The sequence below is a fragment of the Bos javanicus genome, chromosome 16 (genome assembly GCF_032452875.1).
Source record: "Bos javanicus breed banteng chromosome 16, ARS-OSU_banteng_1.0, whole genome shotgun sequence".
In the NCBI taxonomy this organism is placed as follows: Eukaryota; Metazoa; Chordata; class Mammalia; order Artiodactyla; family Bovidae; genus Bos; species Bos javanicus.
Genome location: NC_083883.1, coordinates 71,511,842 through 71,530,839, shown reverse-complemented (window position 1 = coordinate 71,530,839; position 18,998 = coordinate 71,511,842). Strand labels below are relative to the sequence as shown.

Here is an 18,998-nt window from a genome sequence, read left to right as displayed (position 1 = left end):
CTCCTGCTTCTCTCTTCAGGTTCGCCTGTAGTAAGCCTCTTTAGACAAGACCCACACAGAGAGACTTACCTGGGGGTCCTCCCGTGCACAGTGCTCCCTCTCAGCCACCTGCCCTGTTGAATTCTCTCACACTGCCGGAAATCTTCCTCCCTCAAGACTGCTCAAATGTCGCCTCCTCCACAAAGACTTCCATGGCTTCTCACCAAAGTTCCCCCACATACATCTATGATTTGCTGCATTGCATGATCATTGTTCTCCTCACTGGAATATGAGACTCTTGAAGTTTTATCCCTTGAGTGTTTTCACTTCCTTTTTTGACAAACCAAGTAATAATAACGCTTGTGGAATGCTCAGTATGTATACTATGTGCCAAGTACTAAAGACTTTATATTATGAACTCACTTCTCATAACAACACTATAAGGTGGGTATTATTGTCATCCCCATGTTATATATGAGAACACTGTGATACAGAGGTATCCTGCTCAATCCTATATAATAACAGTAGAACAGATATCTGAATCCAGGCGATCTGGCTCAGAAACTATGCTCTGAACCTGACTTTTGAACTAAGTAGTGACTACCAGGTATCTGTTGAGTGGCTTAGTAAATAAATGAAGGTATATAGGGGAAAACGAAGGCCTTCAACAGAAGTCAGACAAGCTCAGTTTTACAGACAGCTGCATTCTGAAGCGAAGTAAAAGTCTGATTTCATTGACTTTGTTCTCTACGCAGCCCAAGCCATGGGGGCCCAAGGAAAGAGGTAGAGGGAAAGATTTCTGTTGTCCAGTGTTATGGACCAAACGTTTGAGTCCCCTCAAAATCCATATGTTGAAGCTCTAAAGTGAAAGTCGCTCAGTCATATCCGATTCTTTGTGACCCCATGGACGAATTCTCCAGGCCAGAATACTGGAGTGGGCAGCCGTTCCCTTTTCCAGGGGATCTTCCCAATCCAGGGACTGAACCCAGGTCTCCTGCATTGCAGGTGGATTCTTTACTGTCTGAACCACCAGGGAAGCCCATAATCCTGCCTCAAGTGTGGCTGTATTTGGAGACAAGACCTCTAAGGAAGTAATTAAGGTTAAATAAGGTCATAGGTGTAGCTTTCTAACAGGATTAATGTTCTTAAAAGAAAAGACACCAATACCGCCCCAACCACCAATGCATGCATGAAGGAACAGAAACTGAATTTGCCTTGATCGTGGGCTTCAAATCTCCAGAACCGTGAGAAATTAAATTTGTTGTTTAAGTCACCCAGTCTGTGGTATTCTGTTACAGCAACTCAAGCTGACTAATACAGTTTCTAATGCCTGATGTTTGGAAAACACAGATATTCCTTCAGTGTTTTCAGAAACCAGCTGCTTTAAATGTTCTCTGTCCCTTGAAACTGGATTTGACCTTCCTGTGTTTTGCTTCTTTGTCTGACTTTGGTTTTTGTTGAAAGGAAATTTAAGACTCCATCCAATCTGGCCTTCTTTTTACCATAGGTATGTCACTATTTGATTTTCTATTTTTTCCTTCAATATTTCTTGCAACTACAGACTTTTTGACTTTTCATCACCTTAGCTAGCTAGTTCTCAGTCTATGCAGAAATTCAATTTCTCTTTTTTAAAAACTATTTGGCTGCACCAGGTCTTAGTTGCAGCATGCTGGATCTTTTTAGTTTCAGCATGTGGGATCTAGCTCCCTGACCAGGGATCAAACCCCAGCCCCCTATACTGGGAGTACTTGAGTCTTAGCCACTGGACCACCAGGGAAGTCCCTCCATTTCTCTTCTTAAAAATACTTATCGAGAATAAATTACTGATATCAGCCATGTTTACCTTAGTTAATAATGCTAATATATTTTCTTTCCTAATGGTATTTCATTTGGAACTCTGCTGTAACTGTGGAGTAACGCTTAGAGCCCTCTAAAAGATTTCAAGTTTCAGCTGTTTGTCTGAGGGCTTTAAAAAGAACAAACTTTTTAATTATAAAAATTTCCAGACCCAGGAGTAGAAAGATTATAGTTTCACACAGATCCAACATTATCAAGATTTTTGCCATACTCACTTCATCTATTCCTCTCCTTTTTTCTTGGCTCACATACTGCAAACAAACCTAAAACATCAAGTTATTAGACTCTATGTATCTCAATATGAATTTCTTAAAAAGAAGATTTTTTAACAGAAACACAATTCAGTTATCTAATCTAGGGGAATTAACAATAATGCTTTTGTTTGCATGCTTTTGAGTGAAACTATTCATAGACTTTTGTACTGATATTATGAAAAAGCACGACATTAGTATAGCAATATTCTGTAGACTCCAGTTTTACAGAGAAATTTAGTTATGTGCAAGGTGTTGACCTACCATCCAACCAAAGCTGAGCTCCAGAAGGGCTGAGACAAGTCTTTAAAATACACAGGATCAAGGCTGCAGTCTTTGTACATTATTTTAATAAAAACACACTATTGCATACAAATATACAGATCTCAAGTTTTAACACTCAAATTCAGAATGCAATAAAGTAGCTTTGTAAGTTTTCTTCACTGAGACAGACTTTCTTATTCATGATTATTAACATATAATGAACAAGAGAAGTACATTATTTTCCAACCTCGTGATTAGTAAATTCCTCTGTAAAGGAATGAAGGTATATAATCGTTTGTAAGAAAACAGCTGGCAAACTAGATGGCCCTGGCTACATTGTATTAATGTGAATAAGTGAAACAATAAGAGCTAGAGAAACTCTACTTAAATGTTTAGAAGTATAGGCAATACTGCTTTCTCAGACTTCTTTCTACCAATCATTATATACTTGATATGTAAACATTCTCAAATGTAAAATAGTTCAATATGATTGCATCTGTATTTCTTCCACAGTGACGTTTGTTTAATGTATTAATCTGATATATATTTTTGAACTGGATTCATCTACAAAAAATAATGAGAAATCCTGAAAAGAAATTATTAGTTCCAAGTCAACTTATGTTTAAAAGTTAATCTTTGAAAGCAAAAGTGTGGGTAAGAAACGTCAGCTACATGGCAAGTTTTATTTCTAAGAGAAATTCTTACACAAATAATCATCTTCTTTGTCTTACAAAACAAAACCAAAAAAATTCTAAAATTAATCCCACAAATTCAAATTAGTGGAACTTAGTGTAACAAAGTCAAAGCCAGTCTTGTCATCTGCATGTTAATTTGATAAATCAAACTGCCTTGGGGGAAGGAACCCAAGAAAACAACTGTATCTGCTACTGTGCAGAAATGATGATGACTTTCAGCCCTTAAATAAAGATAACTGTTACAGCTCTTTTTTAAACAAAGACGTATATCTGGGAAATGCAGTGGAATATGTTACTTCTGAAATTCCACAAAAGCTGTAAGGCAGCCAAGTGCTGATGGTATTTAAGGACAGTAAAAGTTTGCACTCTTAATGACTATTGACAGGCTTTATGCCAATATTCAAACAATATGCTTTTCATGGACTACAGATGAAAATATTATATCACACCCCAATATAGCGTTACTATATTTGTACTAAGGAATCACTAGTTATCTGCTGTTTAAACAAAGTCCTGTCCAGGCATTAGGCTGTAATCTAAATGTTGACAGTGCCTTACTTCACCTCTTAAGATGAATAAAAAGGGCTTATGTATCAAGATTAATTCTCTTTCGCCGCAACGGATACCATTTTCTCTGGGGGCAGTCTTTAGTTCGCTTTCTTCTCAGTACCAAGTCAGTAGCTGTCCTAGTAGAAGTCTCTGCTGGTGTGGTTTCTATTTGTGCTATAAAGCTCTCGGGTTTAACATCTGGTTTCCTACAGCAACTGGAAAAGACTTCCTGGTGGACTCTCTGGAGCTGGATAATAGGCTGCATCTTTAACACTTGGGAAAATCCATCTCCTTGTTCAATTAATGCAGGTAAGGACTTAAAAAACAAACAACAGTAATACTTAACATTAATCTCAGGCTGAAACACAAACACACAGAGATAAGTACAATACTCAAGTCTTTAAACTGTTCAGGTCAAGCCTTTTTCTAAAACCTTATTTTTAAGTCACAGATAATCGATATTACTTTAAAATACCAATTTTAGCCGAGGAATTTTAACAAAAAGCTAAAGCTAAAAAGATGTATTCTATTCCTATTTTATAATGCCTGGTAGTAAAATAAAACTCTAGTAAAACAGGAGGTAACAGGGACTTCCCTGGCAGTTCAATGGTTAAGAGTTTGTCCTTCCAATGCAGGAGGTGCAGGTTCAATCCCTAGTAGGGGAACTAAGATCCCACATGCCTCACAGCAAGGTGAAAAGATTAAAACACACGCACACACACCCACCCACCCACCCACCCACAGAGGAGGTAACAGAATTTCAGAGTTAAAAAATCTAATGTCTGGAATTCTGTATTTTAGGATAGTACAATTTTAGAAATCTTAGAGGAGGGATCAGCACATTTTTCCTATAAAGGCCCATAGAATAAACATTTTAGGCTGTGAGGGCCTTTACATTTGTCACAATTATTCAACTCTCCTGTTCTAGTGTTAAGAGGCCACACATGCATACATGCTCAGTCACATCCCACTCTTTGCCACCCCTTGGACTGAATGAAGCCCACCAGGTTCCTCTGTCCATGGAATTTTCTAGCCAAAAATACTGGAATGAGTTGCCATTTCCTACTCTAGGGATCTTCAGAACCAGGGATTGAACCCATGTCTCCTGCATTGGCAGGCAGATTCTTTACCACCATGCCACCTGGGAAGCCCCAAAGAGACCATAGACAATAAGCAGACGAAAGTACACGGCTCCGTTCCAAAACAATTTTATTTACAAAAACAGGTGGCAGGCCGGGTTTTAGCCTGGCCCACCCCAGTTTGCCAATGTCTGATTAAGAGCATGCTGTGAGAGAAGTGTGAGTACCAGAAAATCATGGGATCAATACACATCACAAAAGAAGGTTATAGAAAGTAATCAAAACAGAGGAGATCCTGAAGGAGTTTAAAAATAATTTTCATGTACTAGAAATCCAAATGTTTTTGTTTGGGCAGAATACATGTCAAGAACATAGACAATTTTATTATTATAATATTAAAACTCCAAGTTGGATACGCAGTTGATGGAAGAAACTTTCACATACTGAGGTGTGGGGAAGTCACTCTGGTTTATACATGATCTAGTTTGAACCGTGTGCTAACTCAAACAGCCTGTCTTATGGCCTGTCAAGCATACCCGTACCTCTGCTTTCACCATGAAAGAAAAAAATGTGCTCATCACCCAGTTACACAAAGGGCGAAGGCACAACCCACTGCAGTCACCCAAGACAGCGAGCCCCGAGGGGAACTCAGGAAGGGAAAGCCAAGATGAAGCATTCTGTGCTTTGGATACACAGGCTCCCAGATAGTTAAGATGCACATTTAAGGACATATTTCAATGACCCCAGATTCTTGCACCTTCCCATACACAGAAAAAAACACTAAAATCATTAACTTGAGACATCTGTTCTTCGCGCTTAGCAGTAATTTTTTACCAAGTCGCAATCCTGACAACATTTTTTTCCCCAGCCAAAAAATTCATATAGACTGGCTCCTCCCCTACCCCTTTGGAGCAGTCCCATCAAAGCTACTGAGAAGCTCTTTCCTGGGCTATAGCCCTTGGTTTGACTCTAATAAACCTCTTCTGCTATTCTTATTATATATTATTTACTGATTATTTGCATAAATACAGTATAATACAGTGGTTAAGAGTACATGTTCTGGAGCTAAACATCCAGGGTTTAAATCCTGGCACAATTATCTGTTTGGGCAATCTACTTAGCCCCTCTAGTTTCCTTATCTGTAAAACAAGGAAGTAGCAGTACTTCTCTCAGAGGGATAGAGTAAGGATTAAATGAGGTGATACAATATAGGTGAAACAGTTAGACGGGGCCTAATTCACAAATGCTGACTAAATGTTAGTGTTATTATCCAAAATTGTTTGATGGATTCCTAACTCTCAGAACTCAAAAAATATAGCCAACCTTTAAAGAAAGTTAAGTTAAAGTGTTAATCGTTCAGTCATGTCCGACTCTTTACAACCCCATGGACTATAGCCTGCCAGGCTCCTCCGTCCATGGAATTCTCCAAGCAAAAATACTGCAGTAGCTAGCCATTCCCTTCTCCAGGGGATCTTCCCGATGCAGGGATGGAACCCAGGTCTCCTGCGTTGCAGGCAGATTCTTTATCATTTGGGTCACCAGGGAAGCCCAACCTTTAAAGAAGCCAGGTATAACACTGGCACACGGTAGGTACCTAAAAAATGGTAATTATTCTGAATGTTACAGTCATTTAATAACTTCATTAAAGATCTATTTAAAAGACTACTGAGAATTCCTATTACAACAGACTAAGACACATATGAATGCTAAAAGCAAATACCTAGCTACACATGTTATTCACTTATAATTTAGTAGGTAGTTACCTTCATGGCTTCACTGATCTCCTTAGCTACGGCTCCTCCTCTGCATCTCAAGTTTTCCAACCGAGGGGCTGCAAAGAAACCACCAAACAATATTTTAGGCTTTTTAATCTAATACCAAGTCATAAAAGACAAGCAGGTGATATCTGGACAATAATCTGTGAGGACTCTTCACCTTTATTTAACAAGAAAATCAGAGGTTATTCTATATAGAAAACAGAAGATCAGTGAAATAACATACTCTATTTATTTGAATATGATAAGAAGGGAGGAAATAATCTTAAAAGAGTGTGGATAATATACCAATACAAAGTACAGGATGTTGAAATGGTGAATATTAGGAAGCACAATGTATCTACAAATGAGATGGCCTTATTAAAAGTGTTACATCAAAATAATTCCCTACATTAAAACATTGGAAAGTGTAGGGATTAAATTCAATAGAAAATATTATCTCCCACTTTGAAATTCCACCATAATTCAGATTAGATTCAGTAGTTCAGTAATTACATCCACTTAAAAAGAATTCAGAGATCATACAGTCATACTGTTGAAAGGCGATGGGGAACATAGAATGGATAAGACAAAAACAGAAATATGAGAACTATGGAGAAAACGGCGTTTCCCAGGTGGCACAGTGGTAAAGAATCCAACTGCAGATGCAAGAGACGTGGGTTCAATTCCTGGGTCAGGAAGATCCCCTGGAGGAGACAATGGTAACCAACTCCAGTATTCTTGCCGAAGAATCCCATGGACAGAGGAGCCTGGCAAGCTACAGTCCATGGGGTTGCAAAAAGTCAGACACGACTCAGTGACTCAACAGACAGAAGATATGTGGTTGACCTTTGTAGATAGATTCAGAGTAAGAATCAGTGAAGTCTCTCAGTCGTGTCCGACTCTTTGTGACCCCATGGACAGTAGCCTGCACCAGGCTCCTCCGTCCATATGATTTTCTAGGCAAGAGTACTGGAGAGGGTTGCCATTTCCTTCTCCAGGGAATCTTCTCGACCTACGGATCAAACCCAGGTCTCCCACATTGTAGACAGAACGCTTTACTGCCTGAGCCACCAGGGAGTAAGAATAAAGACAAGCAATCTAATTAAAAATTTAATATTCACATAATTTCTTATCACTGTAAAAAAGTTTTTAATATACAGTGTGGCAATAATAGGAAGTATTTAAAAATAATTTTTATTAATAAAAATGAGATTCCTACATTTTGTGTGCTTCTGTTAATTTAGTAACATTTGGTCCTATTAAAAAGACAAATCTTCCATTACATATTTCCCATTAGCTTTGTTCTACACACTGTACCAAAATCCTTTGCAAGTAAAAATGTTGTTGACAATTTCTAAGTAATTCATCTTTTGAAAAAAGGGAGTATGAAAGTTGTAAGTGGATCTAAAACATTTCATAATCAGATTGATAAAATGCAACTCTAGTTGCAATGACTTTTTAGTTCAATTTACCTTTCCTGCATATGTAAATTAACAGAGATAGAAAGAATATTTGAAGAAATATGATGATTAAGTCAGAATGGTGGCTACCTCTGAGAGCAGCAGAATATTGACCAGTAAGGAATATAAGGAAACTTTTTGGGGTACAGAGTGTCTGTAAAATTGGGAAGCAGAATAAATATGTGTTAGTTACATTTGCAAATAATATAGTCAATATCTTCTTTTTTAACTTCAAGTTACCTTTTCAAGTAAAATTTAAAGCAATGGATCTAACTGTTAAAATGTAAAAAATGAAATAAATAGGATATTTTCCTGATGTTTCCAGATTTTTGGACAGTGTGACTATATTTACTGTACATATGAAAACATAATGGGCACATTATTTGAAAAGGTACTATTTAAAAATAGGTTTATCCTATGTTAAAGAAGTTGTGGTACATATACACAATGGAATATTACTCAGCCATAAAAAAGAACACATTAGAGTCAATTCTAATGAGATGGATGAACCTAGAGCCTATTATACAGAGTGAATAAGTCAGAAAGAGAAAGATAAATATCGCATATTAATGTATACATATGGAATCTAGAAAAATGATACTACTGAAGAATTTATCTGCAGGGCAGCAGTGGAGAAACAGACAGAGAATAGACCTATGTACATGGGGAGAGGGGAGGAAAGGGTAAGAGGTATAGAGAAAGTAACATGGAAACTTACATAACCATATGTAAATAGATAGTGGGAATTTGCTGTATGTCTCAGGAAACTCAAACGGGGGCTCTGTATCAACCTAGAGGGGTGGAATGGGGAGGGAGATGGGAGGGAGGTTCAAGAGGGAGGGGATATATATATATACTGATGGCTGATTCAGGTTGAGGTTTGACAGAAAATGACAAAATTCTGTAAGCAATTATCCTTCAATTAAAAAATGAATAAATTTTAAAAAATAAATATATTTAAAAAACCATAAACACAGGTTTATCCTGTTTCCCAACTCTGCAGACAGTATCTAGATCCAAGCAGCAGTTACATACTTTAATATGTATATATGTGTACAAGTTCATCAAGCTGTGCACTGTATATTATAGCTCAATATATACAAACATACACATAATATTGAACAAAATCTCTTTTTCAACATTTACTCTAGAAAAGTTGTATTCAGTTCAATCACTCAGCACGTAGTAACACATGCAACTTGACAAAAAATTTTCTTCTGCAAACACACACTGATGGACAATAGCTGTTTTCCATCTGTTGCACAAGCAATAACAATGTAAAAAGTGCCAAGTAGTTTGGGATTGCATGTAAAATGGAGTTAGGTCCCAGGCTTGGATAACTACGAACAGATTTTCATACATGAATGTTTGGTGCTGGACTTAACTACGTTTAGTATTCTCGGCCCCTGACTACAAAACGCCAGCTATGCCCTCCCAATAGTGCTATAAGTAAAAATTTCCCCCTATTTTTCAAAGGACCGCTAGGGGGCAGTACGGCCCCCGCAGTGAGAACCATAGTGTTCCTATTTTTCAGAATTTTCTTGGGAACAAGAACCTTATTCTCTTAGTCTTGGACTCCCTCCTGCTGAACACAGTGCCTGACTACTTGTAGAGTAGGTGCTTGAAAAGTATGATGGATGAAGGCTATGACAAAGTTTGCCATGGAGGCACAAAGGTGAGGTCAATCCAACAAGGGAATTGAAAGGCAAGTAAAAACTTCATAGATGTTATAAGAGCTATGTTGTAACATAGATGTTATAGACTAAGAAGATTTCATACTGGGTGGCTGGGGGTGAGTGGAAATAGGAGGTGGGTGGTAGAGGATGTGCTATACCAAAACAAGAGAATAAATCAAGAAAGAAGAAAACACAGGAACCAGGAAACATGATCCAAAACAGAAGTAAAGGAAATTCCCAGGATGATGAGGAAAGAAACAGATGGAATGAAAGCTCTTCAGCAGGTCTAAATAGCAAACAGTCCAGATTTGAACAGGAAGACAAAAGGCTCCCAGAGGAAAACCTCCAAGAAAAAAGGAAAGGGTTTTAAAAGTGGATTTGATGGAAGTGTTTACTATATTGAGAGGAATTTTACTGTTCTATTGAAGTGTTTGGGAAAGAATCAGTGAAAGACACATCAGCAAACAAAGCAAACAGAAAAATAAAGCATTCCAAAGTGGGGGGTAATAAGATGTTCAAGAAAGAAAATACACTCATTGTCTGATTACCTGACTCATACTGAAGAACATTTACATAGTCATAACAATATCAATGCTTAATACTACTGATGATTTTTGACAAAAATGAAAGTGAAGCTAATGGGTGTAGATTATTCTTTTGACAAACTTGGCTATGAAAAGGAGAGTTCAGGTAAAAGAAACAAAAGGAAAGGAAGTTTTCCCTACACGTGATCTTCTGATAGTGTGTTTCTGTAGTATTATGGGCTGTCATACAATGCCAAGCAGCCCTATGTATTAACTTTAGCAACTCTGTGATGGAAGCAGGTTTCATCAACCTCTTTTTTTTTTCAGATGGGAAAAAAGAAGCTGTGAGAGCTGAGAAATGTATATGAACTAAATGAATAACTGAATAAACACTAAATAGAGTTAGAAACTCACAGCACACACTCTTCTATATTCTATACGTAACTTTCCAAACTACCACTTTGCCAGGAATTATACTATACTCATATGAATATAAGTTAACAAACGGTCAAAAATTCTGCTACAATAAAAATCTCTTAAGATAAAAATGAAAATAAATTACGCCTAGCAAAGAATTTTTAAAAGTCTAGAGTTAAATTTGTTTCAACTATTAACATTTAAGTACTGTTTTGTTTTTAGTTAAGTAAATGAAATTCCTTCTTTGAAAACTAAGGAGCATCAATAATTTTAGGAATAAAACTAAACACACAAATATTTAAAAAAACCCAAAGAGGGGGGAAAAATAAACACAAAAATATGATCACTAAAAATGAAATACGTCATCTGTAAATGTATCAGAAAAGCATTCACCAACATTAACATCTACTCAGGAATTCAAAATACACAAACTTTTCAATTCCTCACTTAAGATTATTTTAAATGAATGCTCCACTTGTGTAACTAGTAAGAGCTTACAGGCACTCCTGATAAACAAACATCGGACTTAGGAATGTCTCACGTCCAGATGCCGGGTCCCTGCCATGCAGGAGATGGATGGGCTTCCTGCAGAAGCATTCTCAACGGCTCTCTCCATCACCTAATGGGAACACCTTCATGGCACCATTATTCATTGTCTCACCACAAACAAAGGTATCACTGAACCCAAATGATTACCTCCAAATTCTATGTAAATGTCACGCAGTAGAACTAATGTGCATCTGAAGTGTGATTCTCCTAATATTTTTCATCATAAATGTGTAGTATTTCAGCTACACTATATGTTACATGGGGCTTCCCTGGTGGCTTAGCGGTAAAGAATTCTGCAATGCAGGAGACACGGGTTCAATCCCTGGGTTGGGAAGATTCCTCAGAGGAGGGCATGGCAACCCACTCCAGTATTCTTGCCTGGAGAATCCCATGGACAGAGGGCCCTGGTGGGCTAGAGGGTCGCAAAGAGTCGGACACAGCTGAGTGACCAAGCACATGTAGGTTTACATAGGTCTTTAAAGGGTAGCCAGAAAGTTATTTATTTATAATACCATTTGCACATTTTTTCAGGGGAGAAATACAGTTCAAATTTCAAAGTTCAGATTAAGTACAAATGTCTGAAATGTAACCATTTGTAAGTGGGTGACTACCTGTAAATATTCTAACAATGGCTTAAGCAAGCTGTCATTATTAGGAAAAAAGAGGAACTGTCTCTAAGTCCTTTGCCTGTAGGGTCAGCAAAAGAACTATCATAAAGTCTACTACAGAGAAGCTTAAAATAGATCTTTGTCATCACTACATGTTTAGTGAAGGACAGGAAATAATAAAAAGGGAGCCTCGTCAATTAATTTCAAATAACTTTTTTTTAAAGTTGATGATATGGAAAGAATGATTAGTTTCACGAATAGGATCACAAAAGGTTATAAATGACAAATGAAAACTCATCCTATTGGTAGGTAGTTAATTAGAAGACTGTTGCAAAGATATATATATAAAAGTTTGCTCTTAAAAATGTGGAAGTTAGGCACCCTTGAGTACACTGCCTTCCCTAGTCACTTGCTTTCTAAAACACAGGGAAATGAAAAAGTGGAAATGAAAGATTGAGTAATCAACCTTGTTTTGCTTTTAGGTCATTGCACTGACTAAACTAGGAAACATGAAATTCCAAAAGCCTGCACAAATTCAGAAATTCAGCAAGAAAAAAAAAAGCATTAACTGAGTGTTTCCTTTCCATTTCCACTGTATTTTATGAACATGTATGAGCAAGCATGCATAATATAGGATGTTTGGCTTATACTAGTTTCTAAAAAGGGTAACTAAAGGCATGAATAAGAACCATGAGTTAAAAAGTAGCATCCCTGGTGAAAAGGAAACCAAAAACTAAGCAGTGATTTATGACTTTCCAGAAGATAACACTTTGCCATAATTTTAACTCATCTGTTTAACACACGTGCTAGGATCCTTGGCATCTACTCACACCTGCACCTCACCAGCTCCTTCAGTACTCAAGAACTGCATCTGTCTTAAGGTACCACATATTTTCAAACTCCTAGCTTGTGTTATCTGGTCTCAGTCAAGACTCTAACCTTCTCCTGTAATGCTCTTCCCCTCTATTCCTTCCACTACAGCTCAGTAGTCTCTTGTTCTATGAATATTCAAGCTCATTCTTAGGAACCTTGTTCTAGCTCTTCTAACTGAAAAGTTCTTCCTCTTGATTGTCACAAGATAAATTCCTTCTTGTTACTTCCTCAGAAAAGTGTTTCCCATCACCTAAACACATCACCCTAGCACTGATGTTATTTATTTTTCTATTTGTTGCTACTTTCCTTCTCCCACTAGAACGTAAGCTCCACAGAGCAAGGACCCTGTCTGTATCGTTCACCATTACATCCTCCACAGTGAGAACAGTTCTGGCATACCGTAGACATTCAATAAATATGCTGAATGCATGGGTGAATAATAGTCATGTGGTAAGTATTTACTGAGCATGATGCTATATGCTGGTTTCATATAATGCAAACAAAAATGCAAAGTAAAAAACTCATGAAGCTTTCAGTTTTGTGAGAAACCATAAAGAAACAAACAAGCACATGTCATAACAAATGATATTATGGAAATAAACAAGTATTATGACAGAGAACTGGGGAGAGATTACTTTTACCAGGGTGAGTAGGAAAGATCTCTCTGTGGAGGTAGCATTTAAATGAGAAAAACTGAGAAGATGTCAACCTTAGAAGTGACTAGGGGAAGTAAACTCATACACTTAGGATCATTTTATCTATGACAAAGGAGGCAAAAAATACACACTAAATAAAAGACAGTCTCTTCAACAAGTAGTGCTGGAAAAACTGGACAGCTCTACATGTAAAAGAATTAAATTAGAACATTCTCTAACACCATATACAAAAGCAAACTTTGCTAAAATGGATTAAAAATCTAAATGTAAGACTGGATACTATGAAACTCCCAGAGAAAAACAGGCAGAACACTCTGACATAAACCACAGCAGTATTTTTTTTGGATTTGTCTCCTAGAGTGATGGAAACAAAAAAAAAAATAAACAAATGGGACGTAATTAAACTTAAAAGCTTTTGCACAGCAAAGGAGACCATCAGCAAAACAAAAAGACAACCTGAGGAAAAAATACTTGCAAACTATGTGACTGACAGGATTAATTTCCAAAATACACCATCAGCTCATATAGCTCAATAAATAAATAAATGGGCAGAATACCTAAATAGATATTCCTCCAAAGAAGACATACAGAAGGCCACCAAGCACATGAAAAGATGCTTAACACTGCTAATTATTCAAGAAATGCAAATCAAAACTACTATAAGGTATTACCTCATACCAGTCAGAATGGCCATCATCAAAAAGGCTACAAATGATAAACCCTGGAGAAGGGGTGGAGAAAAGGGAATCCTTCTACACTACTAATGGAAATGTAAATTGGTGCACCCACTATGGAGAATGGTATGGCAGTTCCTTGGGGATTCCCTGATAGCTCAGTTGGTAAAGAATCCGCCTGCAGTGCAGGAGACTCTGGTTCAATTCCTGGGTCGGGAAGATCCCCTGGAGAAGGGATAGGATACCCACTCCAGTATTCTTAGGCTTCCCTTGTGGCTCAGGTTGCAATGAATACACCTGCAATGAGGGAGACCTGGGTTCGATCCCTGGGTTGGGAAGATCCCCTGGAGAAGGGAAAGGCTACCCACTCCATTATTCTGGCCTGGAGAATTCCATGGACTGTATACTCATGGGGTTGTAAAGAGTTGGACACGACTGAGCAACTTTCACAGCAATTCTTTTAAAAACTAAAAACAGATCTCTCAGCAATTCCACTCCTGGGCATTTATCTGGAGAAAACTGTAATTCGAAAAGACATATAGCCAACACTATGTTCACAGCAGGACTATTTACAATAGCCAGTCAAGACATGGAAACAAACTAGGTGTTTACTGACAAATGAGTCAACAAAGATGATGTGGTACATACACACAATGGGACACTTCTCACCACAACAAAGAACGAGATGCCACTTGCAGCAACACTGATGGACCTAGAGATTATCATACTAAGTGAAGTCAGACAGAGACAAGTATCGCACAGTATTGCTTATATGCGGAGTCTTAAAAAATGATATAAATGAACTTACTGACAAAAGAGAAACAGACTCACAGCCATAGGAAACAAATTTATGGTTACCCAAGTGTAAGAGGGGTAAATCAGGAGTCTGAGATTAAAATATACACACTACTGTATATAAAATGGATAACCGACAAGGACCTCCTTACTATATATTAATAGCATAGGGAACTCTACTCAATATCTTGTAATAACCTACAATGGAAAAGAAACTAAAAAACAAATACCCACACACATAGCTGAACCACTTTGCTGAAAGAGAGGGTCTACAGAGGGCCAGAACAAAAAGGAAAGCTTTTGAAATGAATCTGGAAGGGCCAGGTCACATAAAGGAATGGTGAGAAGGTCGAAGTCTATTATTCTTTAAAATTGGAAGACTTTAGGATTTTAAGCAGAGAGGAATGAAAGTTGATTTGTGTTTTTAAGAGTATCCTGAATTTCTAGTCAAGCTGGTCTTGGAAGTTCATAAACTCCCCACTTTTGTCCAAAGTACCACTGGATAAATATAGAAAAATTTTAAAGACAAATTCAAAGCATGTACAAAGTAAATTTCTATGAACCAGAAAAAAGTAGAAGAGAAAAAGCTGTTAAGTCAGGCTAAAGCTACAGATCCAATGGAGGGCAGACGGAAGATAGGCAGCAAGTAACCAGGAATTTGCTCCCCACAAGATAAAAAGGTATCAACATGCACCAGAGGGGCAGGGAATGGGGAGAGCTGGCCTCATACATGAAACCAAGGGTTCAAATGGAGTTTTCCTACCCTGAAAAGGAGGCTGGGGGAAAAAAAACCAAACTGAGCTACTGAGCTGCAGCATACTTAAAGCTACACTAGATGATGGGAGAAAATGCCTCAATGCCAGGGCCTATATTAAGCTGCCTGCTGACTTAGTGACTAGATCCACTATCACCAATATTACAGTGGAACAGGGGCCCTCCCAGTGTCAATTTAAGATGTGGTTCTTGCCTGGGACTGTTTAAGGGCCAGACAGAAGGCAACCACAAAACTACTAGACAGGAAGAGGGGAAAGCAGCAATAAGAAAGTAAGCACATGAAAAACTTGGTCAGGAAACACTTGCTAAGCAAAATTCTTAAATATATGAAGAAATCACAGCCATGAAAGACAGCCAATATAACCAATGTCAAGGAGAGGAATTTGCTGCAGATAAAATAAAAATAGAGCAATCTGAAAATGATTTTAAGGTTTCAGTTCAGTTCAGTCACGTCCAGTTCTTTGTGACCCCATGAACTGCAGCACGCCAGGCCTCCCTGTCCATCACCAACTCCTGGAGTTCACTCAAACTCATGTGCATCGAGTAGGTGATGCCATCCAGCCATCTCATCCTCTGTTGTCCCCTTTTCCTCCTGCCCCCAATCCCTCCCAGCATCAGGGTCTTTTCCAATGAGTCAACTCTTCACATGAGGTGGCCAAAGTATTGGAGTTTCAGCCTCAGCATCAGTTCTTCCAATGAACACCCAGGACTGGACTCCTTTAGGATGGACTGGTTGGATCTCCTTGCTGTCCAAAGGACTCTCAAGAGTCTTCTCCAACACCACAGTTCAAAAGCATCAATTCTTCGGCACTCAGCATTTTTCACAGTCCAACTCTCACATCCATACATGACCACTGGAAAACCACAGCCTTGACTAGATGGACCTTTGCTGGCAAAGTAGTATCTCTGCTTTTGAATATGCTATCTAGGTTGGTCATAACTTTCCTTCCAAGGAGTAAGCATCTTTTAATTTCATGGCTGCAATCACCATCTGCAGTGATTTTGGAGCCCCCCAACAAAAAAAGTCTGACACTGTTTCCCCATCTATTTGCCATGAAGTGATGGGACCAGATGCCATGATCTTCGTTTTCTGAATGTTGAGCTTTAAGCCAACTTTTTCACTTTCTTCTTTCACTTTCATCAAGAGGCTCTTTAGTTCCTTTTCACTTTCTGCCATAAGGGTGGTGTCATCTGCATATCTGAGGTTATTGATATTTCTCCCAGCAATCTTGATTCCAGCTTGTGCTTCTTCCAGCCCAGCGTTTCTCATGATGTATTCTGCATATAAGTTACATAAGCAGGGTGACAATATACAGCCTTGATGTACTCCTTTTCCTGTTTGGAACCAGTCTGTTGTTCCATGTCCAGTTCTAACTGTTGCTTCCTGACCTGCATATAGGTTTCTCAAGAGGCAGGTCAGGTGCTCTGGTATTCCCATTTCTTTCAGAATTTTCCACAGTTTGTTATGATCCACACAGTCAAAGGCTTTAGCATAGTCAATAAGGCAGAAATAGATGTTTTTCTGGAACTCTCTTGCTTTTTCTATGATCCAATGGATGTTGGCAATTTGATCTCTGGTTCCTCTGCCTTTTCTAAAACCAGCTTGAACATCTGGAAGTTCACAGTTCACATATTGCTGAAGCCTGGCTTGGAGAATTTTGAGCATTACTTTACTAGCGTGTGAGATGAGTGCAGTTGTGCGGTAGTTTGAGCATTCTTTGGCATTGCCTAAAGGTTTAAGATCCTCCAATAGCTAAAGAAAGGCTTCCCAGGTGCTACTAGTAAAGAACCCACCTGCCAATGCAGGAAACTTAAGAGACATGGTTCCAATCCCTGGGTCAAGAAGATCTCCTGGAGGAGAGCATGACAACCCACTCCAGTATTCTTGCCTGGAGAATTTCATGGACAGAGGGGCCTGGTGAGCTACAGTCCAGAGAGTCACAAAAAGTCAGAAACAACTGAAGCAACTTAGCATGCATGCAATAGTAAAGGAAATCATAACAGACATTATAACAAGAATAGTACAAAACAAGAATAGTACAAGAACAGAAGAAATGATAAGCAAAGTTGAAAGATTAAGTTAAAGATTTTCTAGAAGATGAGAGTCCTCAGACAAATTATACATGGAGTTGTGAGTGGAAGATGAGAAGAGGAAGCAAGCAAAACAAATTAAAAAATCCTCCCTATCCAAAACCAAAAAAAAAAAAAAAGCGTATACTCTATTTAAATAAAATTGTGTGCATGTGTACAAAAGCATAAAAAAATTACCAGTAAGAAGCACAGAGATGAACCATATGTTACATAGTTGAATGGAAAAAAAAAAAAAGAATAAAATATATTGTATATATATTAACAACTGAAAACTCCCTATGTCTATCTGCCCACATACAAATGTACTGATAAAGATCTAAGATTAGACATATCAAGCAGTTACAGTAATTGTCTATTTGAAGGTGTGTGACATCAGATATTTAGAAAAGGCAGAGGAACCAGAGATCAAATTGCAAACATCCTCTGGATCATTGAAAAAGCAAGAGAGTTGCAGAAAAACATCTATTTCTGCTTTATTGACTATGCCAAAGCCTTTGACTGTGTGGATCACAATAAACTGTGGAAATTTCTGAAAGAGATGGGAATACCAGACCACCTGACCTGCCTCTTAAGGAACCTGTATGCAGGTCAGGAAGCAACAGTTAGAATTGGACATGAACAACAGACTGGTTCCTAATAGGAAAAGGAGTACATCAAGGCTGTATATTGTCACCCTGCTTATGTAACTTATATGCAGAATACATCATGAGAAATGCTGGGCTGGATAAAGCACAAGCTGGAATCAAGATTGCCAGGAGAAATATCAATAACCTCAAATATGCAGATGATACCACTATTATGGCAGAAAGTGAAGCACTAAAGAGCCTCTTGATGAAAGTGAAAGAGGTGAAAAAGTTGGCTTAAAGCTCAACATTCAGAAAACTAAGATCATGGCATCTGGTCCTATCACTTCTTGGCAGATAGATGGGGAAACAGTGGAAACAGTGAGAGACTTTATTTTGAGGGGCTCCAAAATCACTGCAGATGGTGACTGCAGCCATGAAATTAAAAGATGCTTGCTCCTTAGAAGGAAAGTTATGGCCAACCTAGACATAATATTAAAAAGCAGAGACATTACTGTACCGACAAAGGTCCATCTAGTCAAAGCTATGGTTTTTCCAGTAGTTATGACTGCATGTGAGATATGGACCATAAAGAAAGCTGAGCACTGAAGAATTGATGCTCTTGAACTGTGGTACTGGAGAAGATTCTTGAGAATCCCTTGGACTGCAAGGAGATCCAACCAGTCCATCCTAAAGGAAATCAGTCCTGAATATTCACTGGACGGACTGATGCTGAAGCTGAAGCTCCAAAACTCTGGCCACCTGATGCGAAGAACTGACTCATTGGAAAAGACCCTGATGCTGGCAAAGACTGAAGGCAGGAGGAGATGGGGACGACAGAGGATGAGATGGTTGGATGGCATCACCGACTCGATGGACATAAGTTTAAGCAAGCTCTGGGAATTGG

General features: G+C 38.3%; 1 protein-coding gene across 2 annotated transcripts in view; it reads right to left on the bottom strand.

Moving 5' to 3' along the window:
* Positions 1-2,420: 2,420 nt before the first annotated feature.
* NSL1 (NSL1 component of MIS12 kinetochore complex) overlaps positions 2,421-18,998 on the bottom strand; it is a 33,893-nt gene continuing 17,315 nt past the window's right edge. Inside the window, exons 5-6 of one of the 2 annotated variants that reach the window (XM_061383543.1) lie at positions 6,438-6,505; positions 2,421-3,911 (exon numbers count right to left, since the gene is read on the bottom strand). In XM_061383543.1, coding sequence (XP_061239527.1) covers positions 3,633-3,911; positions 6,438-6,505 — 347 coding nt within the window. In that variant the 3' untranslated portion in view covers positions 2,421-3,632. Of the gene's footprint in view, positions 3,912-4,787; positions 6,269-6,437; positions 6,506-18,998 lie in introns of those variants that run through there. The other variant, XM_061383544.1, reaches the window with a different exon arrangement.